Here is a 23,875-nt window from a genome sequence, read left to right on the forward strand (position 1 = left end):
AAGGCTTTCGACTCTGTCAATCACCATATCCTCATCGGCAGACTCGACAGCCTTGGTTTCTCAAATGATTGCCTCGCCTGGTTCACCAACTACTTCTCTGATAGAGTTCAGTGTGTCAAATCGGAGGGTCTGCTGTCCGGACCTCTGGCAGTCTCTATGGGGGTGCCACAGGGTTCAATTCTTGGACCGACTCTCTTCTCTGTATACATCAATGAGGTCGCTCTTGCTGCTGGTGAGTCCCTGATCCACCTCTACGCAGACGACACCATTCTGTATACTTCCGGCCCTTCTTTGGACACTGTGTTAACAACCCTCCAGGCAAGCTTCAATGCCATACAACTCTCCTTCCGTGGCCTCCAATTGCTCTTAAATACAAGTAAAACTAAATGCATGCTCTTCAACCGATCGCTACCTGCACCTACCCGCCTGTCCAACATCACTACTCTGGACGGCTCTGACTTAGAATACGTGGACAACTACAAATACTTAGGTGTCTGGTTAGACTGTAAACTCTCCTTCCAGACCCATATCAAACATCTCCAATCCAAAGTTAAATCTAGAATTGGCTTCCTATTTCGCAACAAAGCATCCTTCACTCATGCTGCCAAACATACCCTTGTAAAACTGACCATCCTACCAATCCTCGACTTTGGCGATGTCATTTACAAAATAGCCTCCAATACCCTACTCAACAAATTGGATGCAGTCTATCACAGTGCAATCCGTTTTATCACCAAAGCCCCATATACTACCCACCATTGCGACCTGTACGCTCTCGTTGGCTGGCCCTCGCTTCATACTCGTCGCCAAACCCACTGGCTCCATGTCATCTACAAGACCCTGCTAGGTAAAGTCCCCCCTTATCTCAGCTCGCTGGTCACCATAGCATCTCCCACCTGTAGCACACGCTCCAGCAGGTATATCTCTCTAGTCACCCCCAAAACCAATTCTTTCTTTGGCCGCCTCTCCTTCAAGTTCTCTGCTGCCAATGACTGGAACGAACTACAAAAATCTCTGAAACTGGAAACACTTATCTCCCTCACTAGCTTTAAGCACCAACTGTCAGAGCAGCTCACAGATTACTGCACCTGTACATAGCCCACCTATAATTTAGCCCAAACAACTACCTCTTTCCCAACTGTATTTAATTTTTATTTATTTATTTATTTTGCTCCTTTGCACCCCATTATTTTTTATTTCTACTTTGCACATTCTTCCATTGCAAATCTACCATTCCAGTATTTTACTTGCTATATTGTACTTACTTTGCCATCATGGCCTTTTTTGCCTTTACCTCCCTTCTCACCTCATTTGCTCACATTGTATATAGACTTGTTTATACTGCATTATTGACTGTATGTTTGTTTTTACTCCATGTGTAACTCTGTGTCGTTTTATCTGTCGAACTGCTTTGCTTTATCTTGGCCAGGTCGCAATTGTAAATGAGAACTTGTTCTCAACTTGCCTACCTGGTTAAATAAAGGTAAAATAAAATAAATAAAAAATTTGTTAAAATAATAAAATTATTTTATTTTGTTAAAATAATATTACAAAAGACAAGATTAGACATTGTTAATGTATGTGTAGGACACTGGGGCTTTGTGCATAGCTTAAAACCCTCTTCAAACACAGGAAAGGAGAATGGAAAAACATCACTTTTTAATACATGTTATTTCTATCTGAAATGCTGTCGCAATGAACGTCACATCACCCGAGACCACCAAACCCTGCTGTGGTTAATATAAGCCCATGTGACAATGTTGTGAAAAATTTGATCCATATTTTCCCACCACAACAATGACATATTTTGTACATAATGCCTTCAGAAAGTATCCACACCCCTTACGTTTTCCACATTGTTGTTACAGCCTGAATTTCAAATCTATTAAATTGAGTTTTTTTGTCACTGGCCTACACACCCTTCATTAAAAATGAAAAGCTGAAATGTCTTGAGTCAATAAGTATTCAACCCCTTTGTTATGGCAAGCCTAAATAAGTTCAGGAGTAATCATTTGCTTGAGTCACATAAGTTGCATGGACTCACTGTGTGTGCAATAATAGTGTTTAACCGGATTTTTGAATGACGACCTCATCTCTGTACCCCACACATACAATTATCTATAAAGGGCCCACAGTCAAGTAGTGAATTTCAAACATAGGTTTAACCACAAAGACCAGGGAGTTTTCCCAATGCCTCGCAAAGATGGGCACCTATTCATAGATGGGCAAAAATTTAAAAGCAGACATTGAATATAGTGAAGTTATTAATTACACTTTGGATGGTGTATCAATACACCAGGTCACTACAAAGACACAGGTGTCCTTCCTTACTCAGTTGCCGGAGAGGAAGGTAACCGCTCAGGGATTTCACCATGAGGCCAATGGTGACTTTAAAACAGTTATAGAGATTAATGCCTGTGATGGGAGAAAACTTAGGATTGATCAACAACATTGTAATTATTCTACAAAACTAACCTAATTGACAGAGTGAAAAGGAGGAATCTAGGGGTATGAATACTTTCTGAAGGCACTGTACACAGACTGGTATTATTTAAGGCAGTCTTTATAGGCAGACTACTTATAGATGATAGTTATCAGCACATTGAAAAAAGTTCACGCCGAACAAGTGTATCAGACCTACAAGCATTCAGTCCATAACAACAGTCATTTTAGTCACATAGTATAGAAAAGGTTAACAGTTAACATTCAGATATGCAGGAGAACAGTTTTTATATATGAGAGAGAGAGACGTTCTATAAAATATATAATACAACAGGGACCCTTTTCACCATCTTTGTAGTGTTAAAATCCATTTAAAAAATACAACAAACCAGCCAGCTGGTTGGAAAACACAAACAAATCATGATCCTTCATAAGATCATGTTTGGAGACATCTACTAGTGTAAAAGTATGTTGAATATGTATGCCCAAATCTGAGAACAACACCTAGCTTCTTACCTCTGGTGTTTGCACCAAATAACCATCAAATGGGTTTAGAACTTATAGCATATAAAACTTCCCGAAACTGCTACACCTATCCAGTTCCTTGAGATCTGTATTTACAAAAAAATGGACAGAATAGGAGATGTCTGTTTTTTGGGGACATAATCTTCACTCGTTTCCTTCTCAAACCCCATTGGAAGAGAAGGTCAGAAGGGAGGGACCTCTGGCTTTCTCATCCAATGGGTTTTGAGAAGGAAACGAGTGGACGAGGGGAGAGGAATCCTGGGAGTATGCCATTGAGATAGTTGGTTGAAGAAAAGAGACTGATCCCTCAGTAAGCCATTTCTCCACAAGAGGGAGCCAAAGTACTACAGTCTAAATTGGACAAACACCAGTCAGACAGTGCTGAGGACTTTCTCCATCACCAGGTCTCCTTCAGTGGTGACGAGACTTGCACAGTCATCACAGAGAGGGTCTGGTGCCTTGGGTCATGTAAGGGAAAAATACATTACAAAGTAGCGTATAAAAAAATGTATTGGTATTTTCTTTAAAGTACTACATTTGTCTGATAGTTATTCATATTTGTGTAAACTGTGCGGTACGGTCCTCCTCATGGCTCCCAGCTCAGCCAGTGCTCCAGGATGACTGCATTATATTTTTAGAATTAGTCCACAAGCTACATTGCAGAGGCCTCAATTAAAATTAATCTTCACCAGTCGTAATGGCTCTCTATCACCACTTGCTCATAGACACCAGCACACACCCTGAAAGAATGAAAAGTGGCAGAGTAAGACCTGTGTGTGCGTTTGATGTATTATTATTGTGTGTGCGCGTGTGTCCTTTCTGGTTTCTCACCCGTTACTGCGCAGTAAACCATTCAGGGATGTGGTGCCGTCTCTACTGACAAACAGTCGCAGGTTACTGTCTGAGGAGGAAATAAACACACCAAGAGACAAATGAAACAGTACAAAAGAGACAAGTTATGTAAAAAAAAAAGAGCCCCCCTAAAATGTAGTGGACAAGTGAAAGGGCAGGGTGAGATTGGGGCTCCATACCTTCAGTGTTACTTATGTCAGCAAAGTTCTGGCTCTGGATGATCTTTTCAACAATATCGTCGGCATCGATGCGGGTGTCATTCACCCAGGAGGGATGGCTCTCCACGGAATCCTGCTTCCTCCTGTCACAGGGTGCAGGGAAAAGGCCCAGTCAACAGTGGATAAACAGCAGTCATACAAATAGCAATAGTGTTCCACTGACAGTTACACTCGTTTGTTTTCATAGATTGTCAAAACAAACACATTTGGCTAAACACATCTGGTGAGTGGAAGGCCTTGCCTGGGGGGTCTGTTGGATGGCAAGACGGGCCGAGGGGGTCTCCCTGGCTTCTCTCCCTCTGTTAGAGTGTCTACTGTCACACTGAGGCCCCCAGATGTGCCGCTTCCTGTGGAGGTGTTCCTCCTGTGTGTGAGGTCAGACATACTAGAGGAGCAGGAGTGCTCTGTGCTGCAGCCTGGGGGACAAGACATTTACATTACAGACTTAGGTGCAAATACCAACAAACAAAAAAACTCTGGAGAGGAAAGATGAGGAACATGAACCCACACACCTGAGATCCTGCTCAGCTGGCTGGCATAGCTGGAGTTACGAGAGTGGCCTGACTGGAATACTTCCCCTGGGCTAGCTGCCTGGGTCTGGTCTGACTCCTCTGGAAGACCTGACACCAAACAGAGCCACAACTCAATTAGTTAGAGTCCCTCACCATGTGTCCCATACCTAGGTTAACTGTTTAGTGGTGATGGATTATCATAACATACCCACTGTTACCAGGTTTGAGCGGATCCACCTGCCCTGTCGTACCTGAGCTGATGATCGAGGGCCTGGGCTTCATGGACCGGCCCAGAGAAGTGGGCCGGTTAGGGGATCCAGTGCCCTCCCCCTTACAGTCCAGCTGCAGGACATGGTCCTGGCCTGAGATGGAGATGGACTTGACTGTGCTGGGGGCACTGCAAAAAAACATGACTGGTCAGTCCACATTATACTGTGCAATGTTAAGTTTGCTTGATGGGCTAATTGACTCCCCATTGGGGGGTGCCAGAGTCACATTTTCTGAATGCATGAAGATGAAAGATAGATCAGAGATTTGAACATGTCAGGTCACTCACGTTTTAAAGCACGGATCTCCAGATAGGAGGGCCATCCCAATAGTCACCTTCAGAGAAAATACAGACAAATTATTTTATTACAATAAGAACATATAAAAAGTAATGCACACTACAAGTAATGTTTGCACTAGCTACAGTATATTTTTTTATTTTACCTTTAACTAGGCAAGTCAGTTAAGAACCAATTCTTATTTTCAACTGCCTGTTCAGGGGCAGAAAGACATATTTGTACCTTGTCAGCTCGGGGATTTGAACTTGCAACCTTCCGGTTACTATTCCAACACTCTAACCACTATGCCATCCTGTGGCCCCAGAATGCCACAGATCATCAATATCAAAGTTCAATTGAGGTGCTGCGCATCAACAGCCCTGGGTGATCAGTGGAACGAGGGGTCCTTTACCACAATACAAAGTCACTAAGTATAAACTATATCAGTTGTTCTGCACAACCAAACAAAACCCAACCCTGACAAAGTCCCAAGGTCAATAGTCTTGACTCCTGCCCACCCTAGCACAGTCCCTTGCCTTCAGTATGGAGTTGTCCTGCCTAGTATTCTTGGTGTCGTATCCCTCCAGCAGACAACAGCGGACTGCAGAGCCCGAGCCAGCGAACTCTGCCATGTTGAGGTCAGTAAAACCCAGCTGTGGGAGAAAGAACAGTTACTTTCACCACAGTAGTTTTAAACCTGCATATACTGTGAGGTAGCCATGACATTTAACATTTAGGTTTTCTAGCCCTAAGGGACTGGATATAGAGATATATTTTGTTTGAATCTCAGGTTATCCAAGAGGAGCCTAATTTCCTTTTCTCCAGGTTCAATTTCGTCAAAGCTATTGTTTACAGATGTGTGTATTTAAGGAAGCCCATTTCCAAAGAGGAAAGGGGTACTATTTAGCTTAAGGAAATCCATAAGCATAGCGTGAGAAAACACAGGAAGGGTCCCTGGCTACCTGAGAGAGTGCATCATCTATAAACTTTCCCCAGCTTTATTTGAAGTTCATTTCCAATGAACAAAAATATAAATGCAACATGCAAAGTGTTGGTCCCATGTTTAAATGTAATAAATGATCTCAGAAATGTTCCATAAGCACAAAGAGTTTATTTCTCCTAAATTTTGTGCACAAATTTGTTAACATCCCTGTTAGTGAGCATTTATCCTCGCCCAAGATAATCCATCCACCTGAAAGGTGTGGCATATCAAGAAGCTGATTAAACAGCATGATCATGACATACTGTAGGTGCACCTTGTGCTGGGGACAATAAAAGGCCAGTAAAATGTACAGTTTTGTCACAACACAATGCCACAGATGTCTCAAGTTTTGAGGAAGAGTGCAATTGGCATGCTGACTGCAGGAATGTCCACCAGAGCTGTTGCCAGATAATTGAATGTATATTTCTCCACCATAAGAAGCCTCTGTCATTTTAGAGAATTTGGCAGTACGTACAACCGGCAAACCTTGTGTAACCATGCCAGCCCAGGACCTCCACATCCGGCTTCTTCACCTGCGGGCTCGTATGAGACCAGCCACCTGGACAGCTGATGAAACTGTGGGATTGCACAACCAAAGTATTTCTGCACAAACTTTCAGAAATTGTCTCTGGGAAGCTCATCTGTGTCCTCATCCTCCTCACCAGGGTATTGACCTGACTGCACGTCGGCATTGTAACCAACTTCAGTGGGCAAATGTTCACCTTCGATGGCCACTGGTATGCTGGAGAAGTGTGCTCTTCACAGATGAATACTGATTTTAACTGTACCGCATCATGTGGACAAGTAGTTTGCTGATGTCAACGTTGTGAACAGAGAGCCCCACGGTGATGGTGGGGTTATGGTATGGGCAGGCATAAGCTATGGACAACAAACAGAATTGCATTTTATCGATGGCAATTTGAATGCACAGAGATACTGTGACGAGACCCTGAGGCCCATTGTCGTGCCATTCATTCGCCACCATCACCTCCTGTTTCAGCATGTCGCAAGGATCTGTACAGAATTCCTGGAAGCTGAAAATGTCCCCGTTCTTCCATGGCCTGTATACTCACCAGACATGTCACCCATTAAGCACGTTTGAGATGGTCTGGATGGACGTGTACGACAGTGTTTTCCAGTTTCCGCCAATATCCAGCAACTTGGCACAGCCACTGAAGAGTGGCACAAAATTCCGCAGGACACAATCAACAGCCAGATCAATCAACAGCTATGCGAAGGAGATGTCGCTCTGCATGAGCCAAATGGTGGTCACAACAGACACTGACTGGGTTTCTGATCCACTCCCCTACATTTAAAATATATATATCTGTGACCAACAGATATCTGTATTCCCAGTTGTGTGAAATCCATAGATTAGGCCGAATGAATTGATTTAAAATGACTGATTTCCTTATATGAACTGTAACTCTGTAAAATTTTTGAAATTATTGCATGTTGCGTTTATATTTTTGTTCAGTATAGTTTACACAACTTATACATAGTGCCAAAGTTGTAGCTTATGTTTGTAGAAGTGGGGTGACTAATGTGAATGTTTAAAATGTCTTAACAGCAGTGTTGATGTGTGTTGACATCAGGCTACAGTAAATTGTAATGTGTTCGTGGATATAGGGTGGGATGCTCAGGAGGAGTGGGCTCTTACCTTTGAATATGTTTTTCCTCCTTTGAGTTCCTGTAGTGAAAACAGGAAAAGGGAGATGACTACTGAGCAATGACAGTCTGGCACACAGTGGAATGTGTGTGTTTAACACTGATCTATGATCAGATTACAGAGGCTACAGAGTTTACACTATCAGGGGTGTGAATAATGAATGGAAAGATAAATAACCCAGTAGTACACGCAGGAAACGGTAGTCCCTGATGTTCACAGACAAAGAGATAACAGCAAAGAGCTGTGTGTTGCTTAGACAGGTCCCCCAAAAGTCAGACAGACCTTACGCACAGAGACCCGACAGATGGAGGGATCCAGCACTCCAGTCGTGGGGTTGCTGCTCATTTTACACACAAAGGTAAACCTCTTCTTCCAGCAAACACAGTTCTCCTGAACCTCCTCTCTGTAGGACAAGAGGACAGGAATCAGAGCGGGCATGGCACGACAGTACAGCTACATAAACCTCAATAAACTGTTATTAGTGTCAAGGGAGTTAATGACAGTCATTACTGTTTGAGTGGTCTCACAATGAGAAGTTACTAATTCGACGGCACATAAGACATCACTTGTGCTTTGGCCCTCGCTCTTCAACGTTTTGCTCCAGTTTTAGTGAAAGCAAACTTGTTGTTGAGGAAACGGTGAACAATAGCCTGTGGGCTTCTGTAAAAACAGAGTTCACATTGTCCGTCCATACATTCAGGGAAATGGCTGAGTATACAGAGAAGGACGGTTGATGTAAAAACAGTCCTGGTGATAATCTGTCTACTTCCCATTTTAACTCACTTCATACTCTCCCCTTCCCAACTGAACTGAATGTAACCATTGTCAGTGTTAGTCATGTGCCTGGACCCAGCCACTCAGAATGCACAGGAGTAACTCAAGTGAATCCAGGGCTTAATGTGGACTCTAGAAATAATGAATAACTTACAGAGCATGAGGAGCTAGTGTAAATTTACAGGGCTGGATATGCGTACTCATCATCTCCAATGTAAACAAACAGCCATGGATACACCCAAACTAACAGCGCACAGAGCAGAAAAGTAGGGAGGTGGACAGATCCGCCTGTTTACTGTAGTGTGTACCTATTGCCTTGTGGGAGTGCTCAAACAATCAGGTATTACCAGACTGCAGCTGACATCACCACAAAGCATACACAGTGAAAGAGCCATCCTTCAGTTAAAACCCAAACACCCTTTAAGTGCGAAGGGTAAATCCATTTGAATTCAATCACTTTTTGACAGCACACTTTTTGATTTGAATTAACCATTGTATAAGTGCACAAAAAGTTACTTTCTGGACCTGATTGCCAAAACATTCAGGAGATAAGGTGTTCAAAGTTTAAAAACTTAGCATATTCAACCATACCATGAGACTTCCATGTCTTCATCACTGGAAAACATAAACGGTTGAGTTTGATATCATTTAAAAGCTTACAAACAGAGTTGTCAAACTATTTTATAAAACTTTTTTTGTAACCTTTAATGACAATGATCTAAAAACACGTAAATTCAGATGTTTTACATATTGGCATATGTTGGAGCTGAGACCCTATTTGACATCTAAGGTTTCTGTGTTGTGTGAATATGGGTGGGTGTCAAGTTTGGGCTGACACATTTTTTCAAATGGCACCACAAAGATAGTTTGAGGTCCACAGATCAGAGAACGTTGTCTTGAATGGGAACATCTGTTGTACATCATCTTGTCGATCCTCCATAGGAAACCTATTGAAATCATGAGAAATATAGACAATAGAATAGAAATGACCATTTAAGTTGACTTTCGACAGTGGACCGGCAGTCATCTTTGTGGTAGTAATTAGAAGTTAAAATTTCTATTCAATTTTAATGGTGTACCAGCTAAATTGCAGGGGTCTGAAGGGATATGGTCTGTTCTATGAATTATATTTCTATGGTTGAAATAACACCCACCCTGTATTCAAGAGCATGTCGTGTCTCAACTGATGGCGGGCACAACACAAAAACCTCAGATGTGAAAAAGGGCCTAAGCTACAACATATGTGAATATGAAAATAAATCTGTACAATTGACGTTAAAATGTCAAATATATTTTATTAAACGCGGTTTGTACGCTTTTAAAATGATATTAAACTCAACTGTTTATCTTTTCTCGTAATGAAGACATGGATGTATCATGGTATGGTGGGGTATGCAACATTTTTTTACTTTATCTCCTGAATGTTTTGGCATTCAGGCTCAAAAGGTAACTGACTTATTTGGTTTAAATCAAAAGGGATCCTTTCAGAAAGTGATTGAATTCAAATGGATTTACCCAGAAGGCAGCAAATGCAGCATTCTTCCTGAGCAGTTGTACCAGCAGAGACATACCTGGGACTAGCCATAAGCACACTGTTTTTGAAATAAGCACAGGGGAGTACTTTGGCACTTTGGCAAGCAGCAGAAAAGAAACTCACTGCCATAGAGGTCGGGTGCAAAGAGTCAGAATTTGCCCTGTGAATTGCAGTCAGTTAGCACATGGTCCCTAACCAGCTGACACATTTCTTGTATTGACTATAGAGCTGCAGAGGGGCTTCAGTAGTGGTGCGTAGTGGTTCGGCTCCTTGCAGGGCACAGGGCCAGGACATGTGTTCCTACTCTATGCCATGCAAGGGACTGGCATCATAGGATCATCTGCTCAAAGAAATGTTCCAGGGGAGCCACGTGATGCCTGCAGTACCTCTACATCAGGGACAGCATGTTCCCAAATGCACACACAGCTTTTACTATGCAGACCTTGAATATCAATGTCACACTTTAGGCATACCAGATACGGAAGTGGAAGCGAGACATCTTACTCGCTCCTTTTATCTGGTTCATATACAGCCAATGAACTAAGCAGACCCAGCTGCTATCACATTGGTGCCTATGGGAGCACCACCCCTTAAGTGATAATTTTTTAAGAGAAAAATATCCAGAAAATCACATTGTAGGATTTTTAATGAATTTATTTGCAAATTATGGTGGAAAATAAGTATTTGGTCACCTACAAACAAGCAAGATTTCTGGCTCTCACAGACCTGTAACTTCTTCTTTAAGAGGCTCCTCTGTCCTCCACTCGTTACCTGTATTACTGGCACCTGTTTGAACTTGTTATCAGTATAAAAGACACCTGTCCACAACCTCAAACAGTCACACTCCAAACTCCACTATGGCCAAGACCAAAGAGCTGTCAAAGGACACCAGAAACAAAATTGTAGACCTGCACCAGGCTGGAAAGATTGAATCTGCAATAGGTAAGCAGCTTGGTTTGAAGAAATCAACTGTGGCAGCAATTATTAGGAAATGGAAGACATACAAGACGACTAATAATCTCCCTCGATCTGGGGCTCCACGCAAGATCTCACCCCGTGGGGTCAAAATGATCACAAGAACCAAGAACCACACGGGGGGACCTAGTGAATGACCTGCAGAGAGCTGGGACCAAAGTAACAAAGCCTACCATCAGTAACACACTACGCCGCCTGGGACTCAAATTCTGCAGTGCCAGACGTGTCCCCCTGCTTAAGCCAGTACATGTCCAGGCCTGTCTGAAGTTTGCTAGAGAGCATTTGGATGATCCAGAAGAAAATTGGGAGAATGTCATGTGGTCAGATGAAACCAAAATATAACTTTTTGGTAAAAACTCAACTCGTAGTGTTTGGAGGACAAAGAATGCTGAGTTGCATCCAAAGAACACCATACCTACTGTGAAGCATGGGGGTGGAAACATCATGCTTTGGGGCTGTTTTTCTGCAAAGGGATCAGGACGACTGATCCGTGTAGAGGAAAGAATGAATGGGGCCATGTATCGTGAGATTTTGAGTGAAAACCTCCTTCCATCAGCAAGGGCATTGAAGATGAAATGTGGCTGGGTCTTTCAGCATGACAATGATCCCAAACACACCGCCCGGGCAACGAAGGAGTGGCTTCGTAAGAATCATTTCAAGGTCCTAGAGTGGCCTAGCCAGTCTCCAGATCTCAACCCCATAGAAAATCTTTGGAGGGAGTTGAAAGTCCGTGTTGCCCAGCAACAGACCCAAAACATCACTGCTCTAGAGGAGATCTGCATGGAGGAATGGGCCAAAATACCAGCAACAGTGTGTGAAAACCTTGTGAAGACTTACAGAAAACGTTTGACCTCTGTCATTGCCAACAAAGGATATATAACAAAGTATTGAGAAACGTTTGTTATTGACCAAATACTTATTTTCCACCATCATTTGCAAATAAATTCATAAAAAATCCTACAATGTGATTTTCTAGATTTTTCTTCTCATTTTGTCTGTCATAGTTGAAGTGTACCTATGATAAATTACAGGCCTCTCTCATCTTTTTAAGTGGGAGAACTTGCACAATTGGTGGCTGACTAAATACTTTTTTGCCCCACTGTAAGAGATGTGATCCAACCTTCCACATAGTAAATATAGAGGACTGTTTAAGTTGATAACGTTTTTCCCTCCTCTAGTATGGTTTCGGTTCCAAAACCAGCTGGGTGTGTTAGGCCAATTTGGCAGGAAAGAAATCCTGTTGCTTACTTGAGAAACTGCTGCTTTGTATTACAAAAACAGATTCCAACTATTTGATTGGCTCTAAAACCTTTAGTCATAGAAGGGCTATACAGACTCCAACAAATTGCATGTCTATAAAACCTTTGGTCCTACTTAAATGCTGTTTAAAATGCATTAGACATCCCCATTTCCACTCTTAATGATTATTCATTTACAGTCTATAATTGCAATGAAACACATTTTAGGCAAGTATTGTAGTTCACCGCCATTTTAGATTTTTTTCCTCACAAAGGTTCTTTATATAGTTGTCTCTTTGTTTTGCATTCCTTGGTTCTTTGCCACACACATACTTCAAGTTCTTACCAAGAGCGCCACGCTAATCACTGCCCACCCCCCTCAATAAGTCTCTGAAAACGTTCTCAGCCACATTCCATAAAGCAGGTGGTTTTATTAAACTGCCATGGCAACCACACACACCTGAAATCCAACTACAACGTTGAATCAAAACAGGAGTGAATGAGTTAGAGCACTGAGGGGAGAGAGGATGGTCAAAAATAGAAAACTGAAATATTACATTTACAAACAAGTATTCAGACCCTTTACTCAGTAGTTTGTTGAAGCACCTTTGGCAGCAATTGCAGCTTTGAGTCTTCTTCGGTATGACGCTACAAGCTTGGCACACCTGTATTTGGGAAGTTTCTCCCATTCTTCTCTGCAGATCCTCTCAAGCTCTGTCAGATTGGATGGGGAGCGTCGCTGCACAGCTATTTTCAGATCTCTCCAGAGATGTTAGATCGGATTCAAGTCCAAGCTCTGGCTGGGCCACTCAACAACATTCAGAGACTTGTCCCGAAGCCACTCCTCCATTGTCTTGGCTGTGTGCTTAGTGCTCTTGAGCAGATTTTCATCAAGGATCTATCTCTCTGTACTTTGCTTCGTTAACCTTTCCCTCGATCCTGACTAGTCTCCCACTCCTTGCTGCTGAAAAAAATCCCCACAGCATGATGCTGCCACCACCATGCTTTACAGTAGAGATTTACTCCAGATGTGACGCTTGACATACAGGCAAAAAAATTCAATCTTGGTTTCATCAGACCAGAGAATCTTGTTTCTCATGTTCTGAGAGTCCTTTAGGTGCCTTTTGGCAAACTACAATCAGGCTGTCATGTGCATTTTACTAAGGAGTGACTTCCACCTGGGCACTCTACCATAAAGAGCTGATTGGTGGAGTGCTGCAGAGATGGTTGTCCTTCCAGAAGGTTCTCTGGAAGGAAACTCTGGAGCTGAAACTCTGGAGCTGTCAGAAAGACCATTGGGTTCTTGGTCACCTCCCTGACCAAGGCCCTTCTCCCGATTGCTCAGTTTGGCCTTGCGGCCAGGTCTAGGAAGAGTCTTGGTGGTTCTAAACTTCTTCCATTTAAGAATGATGGAGGCCACTGTTCTTGGGGACTTTCAATGCTGCATAAATTGTTTGGTACCCTTCCCCAGATCTGTGCCTCAACACAATCCTGTCTCAGAGCTCTACGGACAATTCCTTCGACCTCATGGCTTGGACAAAAATATATTTCTCTCCAATTTTGAGCACAAATTTCTTTACCAGCCTGTTAGTGAGCATTTCTCCTTTGCCAATATAGTTCAACCACCTGACACGTGGCATATCAAGAAGTTGATTAATAAATCCTCTCTGAGATAGGCGTCCTGCCAGCGGGACACCTGTCGACAACTTCCGGTGAAATTGGAGGGCACGCAATTCAAATAAATATTCATAAAAATTATGGATATTAAACATCTAGGTATCTTATATCGGTTAAAAGCTTAAATTCTTGTTAATCTAACTGCATTGTCCGATTTACAATAGGCTTTACAGAAAAAGCATGCCATGCGATTGATTGAGGACGGCAACCCATAAAATCTTCATAAAATCACAAATAGCGATTAAATATTAATTTACTTTTTAAAAATCTTCCTCTGATTTGTAATCCCAAGGGTCCCAGCTACAACATGCATGGTAGTTTTGTTGGATAAAATCCTTCTTTATATCCCAAAAAGTCTGTTTAGTTGGCGCCATCGATTTGAGTAATCCACTCGTTTAACATGCAGAGAAAGGAATCCAAAAAGCTATCGCTAAAACAAGTCAAAATACAGTTTTATTTAATCCTCAGGTACCCTAAATGTAATTAAACTGTAATATTTCATACAGAAAGAAGTATGTTCAATAGAAAAGTAAAATTAACAAGTGCACACACAGACTGATTTCCAACTCTGACTCCCAGTACCAAAACTAAATTCTTCCTCGTTTGGGAAGAAACAAGCCTGAAATCCTGAACAAAGACTGTTGACATCTAGTGGATGCCATAGGATTTGCAATCTGGGAGCTGGAATTGCATAGGCCCCATAGCTTTCCATTGAAAGAGCATGGGCTCTCCAAAACAAAATTCTGGTTGTTTCTTATTTGGATTTTCTCCTACCATATCAATTGTGTTATAGTCTCACGCATTATTTTAACATTTCAACAAACTTCAAAGTGTTTTCTATCCAATGGTACCAATTATATGCATATCCTGGCTTATGGGCCTGAGTAACAGGCAGTTTACTTTGGACACGTCAGTCAGACAGGAAGTGGAGAAAAATAGACCCAAGCCTGTTTAAACAGCATGATCATTAAACAGGTGCAGGTTGTGCTGGGGGACAATAAAAGGCCACTAAAATGTGAAGTTTTGTCACAGAACACAACACTAGATGTCTCAACTTGAGCATGCAATTGCTAATTTCTCTACCATCGTTTTACAGAATTTGGCAGTGCATCCAACAGGCCTCACAACCACACGTGAACACGTGTAACCACACCAGCCAAGGACCTCCACATGCAGCTTTTCACATGCGGGGGGGGGGTGCTGAGAAGTATTTCTGTCTTTAATAAAAACCCTTTTGTGGGGGAAAAATGTATTCTGATTGACTGGGCCTGACTACCCATGGCTGCACCCCTGCCCAGTCATGTGAAATCCATAGATTAAGGACTAATTCATTTATTTCAATTGAGTGATTTCCTCATACGAACTGTAACGCAGTCAAATCTTTTAAATTGTTGCATGTTGCGTTTATATTTTTGTTCAGTATGTTTCAGGCAACAACAGAACAAAGGGAGTTCTGTACTCCCCAGGCCCTATGATAACACACAATCTCTATTGGCAGGGTAGCCTAGTGGTTAGAGTGTTGGACTAGTAACCGAAAGGTTGCAAGTTCAAATCCCCAAGCTGACAAGGTACAAATCTGTTGTTCTGCCCCTGATAACTTAAGCAGATAAATTGTCTCCCATCCAATCTGTTATATAATCCTCAAAAAGAGACTTAAAAGGGGTGCATAGCATACCCGGGTCTTGTATCATTGCAGGGGAAGTGGAGTGGAGGGCAACATTCTTTTTAACTCTATGTGTTTATCAATGATGACAGGCATAGGAGAAAAACATCCGGTGAACAGTAATCATAGTAAGGGTTATCATGATGATTTAGTTTGTTTTTGTGCTCTTTCAAAGGCCCTACACAGTTCAGAAGTTCAATGAGGTCTTACTGCATCATATGGTTCTCTACAGAGCGCCCATCGGAAAGTCCAGAGGAATGGTTGGGGAATATTAAAAAATACAATAAAATAAAAACTAATAGCAGGAACAACCACATCTAGTGGTCAGAACCTGGTAATATCAGGATGTACGACGGGCCATAAACCTAACAACTTCAATGACTAATTTCTCTGAACATAAATGAAATTCACTGAGAATACATTCGATAGGATGAAGAAAAAAATACGCAGAGCTACAGCTCCATATTACTTGTCAGACAGAGAATTGATACTGTATACACGTTGGGTTTAGATTGGCGTGGGGTGTGTGTGTGTGTGGGTGGCCCAATTTCTTTGGGTTCCTCATGTCTTATTCATTGTTAGAAGTTTGGTCCAAATCAGATGTTAAGTACTATATTTATTGAATATTATATGAATCCTATAAATTAAAATAAAGGGGGGGGGGGGGGGGGGTGTTCTCTGGACATCTAGGACAAATACGCTGATGACCTCAGATCCAAGAGACATAACACATGTCCCCCTAAATCTTGTTTATGTGCGGCTACCTTTCATCTTTAGGTCAGTGTGTGAAGTCACACACCCCTCTACCAAACACTGAAAGCCCCAGAGGAGTATCCCTTTCCTCACCAGCCTACTCTAAAACAAACACTCCCAGATCAAATACCGGAATCCCTTTGTGTTCCCATTTATATTACTAAAGTAAACAATGACCTAGGTTCTAAACAATGACCTAGGTTCTAACCCTTAGAAACCCAGACCCAGTTTTACTTGCGTGAACATTAAGCAGTGGTTAGGACAGCCCAAGGAAACCCCTAATAGCATTTCTGAAGAAAACAAATCAACACTCCTTGCAATAGTTATGCAATGTTTCATATATGTAACATCGGGTAGAAAGGGATGCAAACCATCCAGTTTCAACAATATCTATTTCTGCATTGTGAACTGCTTACACTAAAATGTAAACATTAATCATGAAATCTAACTCATTATTTCTGAAACCCAAGTTATAAAAGCAGTATCATATATATTGCACAAGTTGTTAATCTTCAGTGTGTCCTTATTTGTGCACTGCAAAATTTCCATGAGCCCCGATACTTACACTATTCAAAACTTCCCATTCTCTTTGGTGTCTGTCAGATATGTTACAGTTAAGGGCAGTTTGCTCACTTTTTTGTGTGTAAATTGGGACCCATAGACAGTTGACACTCAACTATATCTTTAATAAAGAAATCCAGACTAAATGTAGATGTTTATTATTTGACGTGATATACATATAAAGCATCATAAAGATGTTAGCCCTTAATCATGACTCAGTTCATTACACATTTACACATTCTGTTACATTACAGCCGTATTCTAAAATGTATCAAATTTAGACATTTTTGCAAATGTATAAAATAAAAAAATACTGAAATACCTTATTTACCTAAGAATTCAGACCCTTTGCTATGAGACTCAAAAATGGAGCTCAGGTGCATCCCGTTTCCATTTGGCTACAACTTTGGTGGAGTCCACCGGTGGTAAATTCAATTGATTGGACATGATTTGTAAAGGCACACACCTGTCTATATAAAGCTCCCACAGTTGACAGTGCACGTCAGAGCAAAAACCAAGCCATGAGGTCGAAGGAATTGTCCGAGAGCTCAGACAGAATTGTGTTGAGGCACAGATCTGGGGAAGGGACCCAAAACATTTCAACAGCTTTGAAGGTCCCTAAGAACACAGTGGCCTCCATCATTCTTAAATGGAAGGTTGCAACATCCAATCTTCCTAGAGCTGGCCGCCCGGCCAAACTGTGCAATCGGGGGAGAAGGGCCGTGTTCAAGGATGTGACCAAGAACCTGATGGTCACTGACAGAGCTCCAGAGTTCCTAAGTGGATATGGGAGAATCATCTCTGCAGCACTCCACAAAATCAGGCCTTTTTGTTAGAGTGGCCAGATGGAAGCCGTTCCTCAGTAAAAAGGCACATGACAGCCTGTCTGGAGTTTGCCAAAAGGTACTTAAAGGACTCAGACCATGAGAAACAAGATTCTCTGGTCTGATGAAACCAAGACTGAACTCTTTCTGAATGTCCTTGAGTGGCCCAGCCAGAGCCCGGACTTGAACTCTATCATCTCTGGAGAGACCTGAAAATAGCTGTGCAGTGATGCTCCCCATCTGACAGAGCTTGAGAGGATCTACAGAGAAGAATGTCAAGGTCTGAATACTTTCCGAATGCACTAAGTAATTTGACAAAGGCGTCTTCTGTACAAGGGAGTTTTGTTTGAACATTAACACGTGAAGCTTGCAGTACGGTTTTGTAAGCCCAAGGACTGTTTTATTTTTTTTTGCTAATATGAACTAGGTTAAATTGATACAACTTTTATAGGGTTATTGTTCCCACCCGGCCATATCTCCATGTTGCAGCGCGGGTTTACGGAAGACAGAGGGACCACCTGTGCTAATAAGCTATCTAGCATGCTCCGAATACCTGTGTGTAATGGAAGAAGGCCACCAGAAACGAAAAACACTGTCAGCAGCAACTGTGATCAAGTCGGTTAAGTGTACAGTAAGTGTATATTTTGCATTTATGAAATTATTTTGATATGATATTAAAGTGCTTTATGTTTCTATAACCGTATCGCAATTGAGAATCGATTCACGTTTAGATGGAGTATTTGGCTGTCTTGGCTGCGAGAGCCAGACTACCTCTGAAAATAACATACAAGGTACTTGGACCTTAAAACTAGTTAGAGATAGGCGGGACGCAAATGTCTCAACTGGCCAATTGCCAGGGAAAATGCAGAGCGCCAGATTCAAATAAAATACTATCAAATTCAAAACTATCATTTAATCACACATGTAAGATACTCAATTAAAGCTACACACGTTGTGAATCCAGCCAACATGTCAGATTTTAAAAATGCTTTTCGGCGAAAGCATAAGAAGCTATTATCTGATAGCCTGCACCATCTGCACCAGCAGTAAACAAAGGAGTTAGCATATTTCAACCCTGCAGGCACTACACAAAACCTTGAAATAAAATATAAAACATACATTACCTTTGACGAGCTTCTTTTGTTGGCACTCCAATATGTCCCATAAACATCACAATTGGTCCTTTTGTTCGATTAATTCCGTCCATATATATCCAAAATGTCCATTTATAAAGCGTGTTTGATCCAGAAAAAAACAACTTACAAAAAACGCAACGTCACTACAAAATATTTCAAAAGTTGGCTATAAACTTTGCCAACATTTTTCAAACTACTTTTATAATACAACTTTAGGTATTTTTAAACGTTAAATCGATCAAATTGTAGACGGGGCAATCTGTGCTCAATACAGGAATGAAAACAAACCAGCGCCACTTTTCACGTATTGCGCAACTCAAAAAAAGTGTACCCAGTTCCTAGTTGGCCTACTTCTTCATTGCACAAAGGAATAACCTCAACCAAATTCCAAAGACTGGTGACATCCAGCAGAAGCGGTAGGAACTGAAAACAGGTTGCTAAGAAATATCCCTTGGCAATAACAACTCGGGGTACAGAGAGAGGCAAAAAAATAATTCTGAACAGTTAGTCCTCGGGGTTTTGCCTGCTACATAAATTCTGTTATACTCACAGACATGATTCAAACAGTTTTAGAAACTTCAGAGTGTTTTCTATCCAAATCTATGAATAATATGCATATCTTATATTCTTGGCATGAGTGGCAGGAAGTTGAAATTGGGCACGATATTTATCCAAAAGTGAAAATTCTGCCCCCTAGCCCCAAGAGGTTTTTAAGGAGTAACGTAGGCTCCTTAAGAGTACATATTGGGCTACATAAAGTGTGGTTTGCATCACTGAACGACCGCAACAAGAATTAAGTGGCTATACTTTGGCAAAAATAAATATTTTGCTTGAAATTTACTCTGGTGTCTCTGGAAATCTAATGAGCATTTTGCATGCATTGAATTTTAGAAACTCTTTTTGACAATGTACGAGACCATTTCAGAGGAGCAAAACTGCCGTGTTGAAAGCTAGAGGCGTGCCATTTAGAGTGATGATTTCCGGTTTATTAATTACAAAATGTTTATTAGGATCTCATCTAGAAGAGTGGTGTTATTTTATCATTTGATCTCGTACAGGCACGTTACCAGGTGTTTAAAGACACTTACGTGTATGTAACATTGGGCGTTAAAGGGTTTTTAATTACGGCTGTATCAATGGCTTGGCATATTCAAGCCTTTGATTTGTTTTTCAGCTATACAGCAGCACTGACATTTGTTTACTATACATTAATGGCAATATGTCAATTCTTCCATAGTAATGGTCATGCCCAATGCATATGCGTTTTGCCGGATGTCTAGGCCACATTTTCCGTACTTGACACACGTGCTTCGCTTTTCAACTAGCTAAAAGCTAGCTAGTTGGAGTCTGTGTGTACTTCTGTTTGTAGCACTGCACGGTAAAGCAACGCATAAGTTGAAAACATTGAACGCATGCGGTACACAGAACGCACTGCAGCATCCCCAACGTAGCGTTGCAGACTGCTGCATTGACAATGAATGACTACCGCCGGAACGCAAAGAGTTTGATGCATCTGATGGACATGAGGCTTTGTACCAGATGAAAACACTTTGCGTTCCAGCGGAAGTCATTCATCTGGCAAAACAAAACCTATATGATTCTGGTGGACATCTGGCATAAAGCCGGTTCTTATGCGACACAGCTGCGGCCACGTATAGAAGTAGATGACAGCGCATCACAGTGCAATCTAAAAGATCTACACACATGCAAGAGGAATTTCTCACTCGATACAAAGGTTTCAGAATATTCTGTTTTTTTTATGAACCACCTGCAACTGAACAGAGTAGATATGATTTTCTTCCGAATCGAACTAAGAAAGTATCAGCAAGAACAGGTTAGTTGAAATTGCTTCTGACCCTTTCTACTCGCCAAGGTATAATGGCTACTATGGAAGAAGAACATACCATCATTTTAATGTATAGCTAGGTTTGCTATAAAAGCTGAAGGATGGTTGGCTAACCAGTCTCAAGATCAGAGGATGGAGCTATGGATTAAATCAAACTTTGTCACATGCACCAAATACAAGAAGTGTACACTTTACCATGAAATGCTTACTTACAAACCCTTACCTCTTCTTGAACTGCACTGTTGGTTAAAAAAAGATTTACCAAGTAGACTAAAATAAAAAGTAACATATTAAGAATAACGAGGCTATATACAGGAGGCAGAGTCCGTGTGCAGGGGTACACGTTAGCTGAGCTAATTTGTACATGTAGTTGGGGGTGAAGTGACTATGCATAGATAAAACAGCGAGTAGCAGCAGTGTACGGGGGGGGTCAGTCAATGTCCGGTGGCAATTTTATTAATTGTTCAGCAGTCTTATGGCTTGGGAAAAGAAGCTGTTGAGGAGCCTTTTGGTCCTAGACTTGGCGCTTCGGTACCGCTTGCAGTGCGGTAGCAGAGAAAAGTCTATAACTTGGGTGATTGGAGTCTCCGCCAATTTTATGGGCTTCCCTCTGGCACCGCCTATTGTATAGGTCCTCAATGGCAGGAAGCTTGGCCCCAGTGATGTACTGGACCGTTCCCACTACCCTATGTAGCGACTTACGGTCAGATGCCGGGCAGTTTCCATACCAGGCGGGGATGCAACCGGTTAGGATGCTCTCGATGGTGCAGCTGTAGAACCTTTTGAGAGTCTGGGGACCCACGTCAAGTCTTTTCGGTCTCCTGAGGGGGAAAAGGTTTTGTTGTGCCCTGTCAACGACTGTCTTGGTATGTCAGGTCCATGATAGTTCGTTGGTGATGTGGACACCAAGGAACTTGAAACTCTCGACCCGCTCCACTACAGCCCCGTTGATGTTCGGCCCACCTTTTCCTGTAGTTCACAATCAGCTCCTTTGTCTTGCTCACATTAAGGGAGAGGTTGCTGTCCTGGCACGACACTGCCAGTTCTGACCTCCTCCCTATAGGCCGCATCATCGTTGTCGGTGATCAGGCCTACCACTTGTGTCGTCAGCAAACTTAATGATGGTGTTGGCCACAGAGTCGTGGGTGAACAGGGAATACAGGTGGGGACTAGGAACACACCCCTGAGCGGCCTCAGTGTTAAGGATCAGCATGGCAGACGTGTTGTTGCCTACTCTTACCACCTGGGGGCGGCCCATCAGGAAGTCCAGGATCCAGTTGCAGAGGGCGGTGTTTAGTCCCAGCGTCCTTAGCTTAGTGATGAGCTTTGAGGGAACATTGAGCTGTAGTCAATGAACAGCATTCTCACATAGGTGTTCCTTTTGTCCAGGTGACAAAGGGCAGTGTGGTGTGTAATAGAGATTGCATAATCTGTGGATCTGTTGGGGCGGTATGCGAATTGGAGTGGGGCTAGGGTGTCCAGGAGGATGCTGTTGATGTGAGCCATGACCAGCCTTTCAAAGCACTTCATGGCTACCAACGTAAGTGCCACGGGGCGGTAATCATTTAGGCAGGTTACCTTCGCTTCCTTGGGCACAGGGACTATGGCGGTCTGCTTGAAACATGTAGGTATTACAGACTCTTGACAGTTGGTCCACACATGCTTTGAGTATACGTCCTGGTAATCCATCTGGCCCAGCAGCTTTGTGAATGTTGACCTGTTTAAAGGTTTTGTTCACATCGGTACCGAGAGAGCGTTATCAGTCATCCAGAACAGCTGGTGCTCTCATGCATGTTTCAGTGTTGCTTGCCTCGAAGCGAGCATAAAAGGAATTTAGCTCGTCTGGTAAACTTTCGTCACTGGGCAGCTCGCGTCTGGATTTCCCTTTGTAATCCTTAATAGGATGTAATGCTAGGGTTGCACAATTCCAGGAACTTTCAATAAAATGTCCTGGTTTTCCAGAAATCCTGGTTGGAGGTTTCCGGACATTCTGCTTATCCTTCAACCAGGATTTCGGGTAAAACAGGGAATATATTTTAAGTTCCTGGAATTTTGTAACCCTACCATTGACGGACATAAATCCAACAATGTTAGACATACTTTGAAATTATTTGTACACAGACATTGTTTACTAACAATGCAGTAAAAACAAAGTTATGCTGGGGTAAGAGTGGTATGAGCCATTTAAAAAGTTAACATTATGACAGCAGTTTGGTAATAGTTTGCTATATTGCCCATGCGGCATGCACACAGCGAACACAAAGCAACATTCTACCTTGATGAAGTTGCAACAAAGTCTCCACCGTCCAACAATCTCAGCTTGCAGAACAATACCCCGTTCACGAAAGGCACTGCAGTCAGCTCCTCCAATGTCAAATGTGTCTGAAACTTGAATTTCTTCTTTTTCGCAAAAAAAGCCATTGAAGGGTTTGTAATGGACCTGTAAACAATGACAAAAAGATTTAGCTGATGATGGCAACGTTTAGAGATTAAAACAGCCTACACTATTTATTCAACCTATTAAATTTGAAACAGATGTGGTGACTATAACACATTGAAACAATCTGAAATGACTTATTACTACAAAACATTGGTTACATACCTTGAGACCGACCACAGTGTGTATTGGCACCTCACAACTTTTTCTTCTGTGTGCTTGATACGATGCTGACTCAAATGCTCTTGACTAACTACTGACCAGTCTTGAAATCTTGGAGTACAATACATTGTAGAACAAGCAATACATTTGTCAGGCACTTTTCTGTTCAAACAGCCTCTAATTCTTCATGACATTTTATCTCTTTTCCACATATCGCAAGCTAAAGCTAGGAAAAAAATGCAACTGACATGCCACCGGTAACCCACACAGTAAATTGGGTATGGTTCTAGTGTACTACGAACCAATACCAAAATTGCTCAATTAGCTCCGCCCCTGGATGCTTTCGTGTCACTGATCGTGTAGGCTGGTGCTCCCACCGACGAGGTGAATACGACCCCTTGTGGCTATGCATAAGAGGTACGTCTCAGGACGATAACTGTAACCATCCACTCAGTAGCCTATGTCTAATCAGTGGTGTAAAGTACTTGAGTAAAAAAACTTCAAAGTACTACTTAAGTAGTTTTTTTGGGGTATCTGTACTTTACTTTGC

The 23,875-nt window shown here is 42.1% G+C and overlaps 1 protein-coding gene across 1 annotated transcript; it reads right to left on the bottom strand.

Annotated features, from left to right (window-relative positions):
* Window positions 1-1,505: 1,505 nt before the first annotated feature.
* Window positions 1,506-23,665, bottom strand: LOC109877979 (protein FAM102A). The gene is made up of 12 exons (XM_020470220.2): window positions 23,329-23,665; window positions 23,002-23,166; window positions 8,028-8,148; window positions 7,737-7,766; window positions 5,631-5,747; window positions 5,106-5,152; window positions 4,801-4,946; window positions 4,550-4,657; window positions 4,279-4,453; window positions 3,999-4,120; window positions 3,799-3,868; window positions 1,506-3,707 (listed from the first exon to the last, which is right to left on the bottom strand). The coding sequence occupies exons 1-12, from the start codon at window positions 23,451-23,453 to the stop codon at window positions 3,653-3,655; spliced, it is 1,281 nt and encodes a 426-aa protein (XP_020325809.1). The 5' UTR covers window positions 23,454-23,665; the 3' UTR covers window positions 1,506-3,652.
* Between the last annotated feature and the right edge of the window lie 210 nt (window positions 23,666-23,875).

Source organism: Oncorhynchus kisutch, linkage group LG3 (assembly GCF_002021735.2).
Source record: "Oncorhynchus kisutch isolate 150728-3 linkage group LG3, Okis_V2, whole genome shotgun sequence".
NCBI lineage: Eukaryota > Metazoa > Chordata > Actinopteri > Salmoniformes > Salmonidae > Oncorhynchus > Oncorhynchus kisutch.

Bases quoted from the DNA above. Each gene is read 5' to 3' on its own strand.
- LOC109877979 (XM_020470220.2), bottom strand. From the start codon at position 23,453: ATGTATTGTACTCCAAGATTTCAAGACTGGTCAGTAGTTAGTCAAGAG. The intron at 8,149-23,001 runs GTAGAATGTTGC...CTTGTCCTACAG, and splicing joins TTTGTTGCAACTTCATCAAG to AGAGGAGGTTCAGGAGAACT. The intron at 5,153-5,630 runs GCAAGGGACTGT...TTTTCTCTGAAG, and splicing joins AGGACAACTCCATACTGAAG to GTGACTATTGGGATGGCCCT.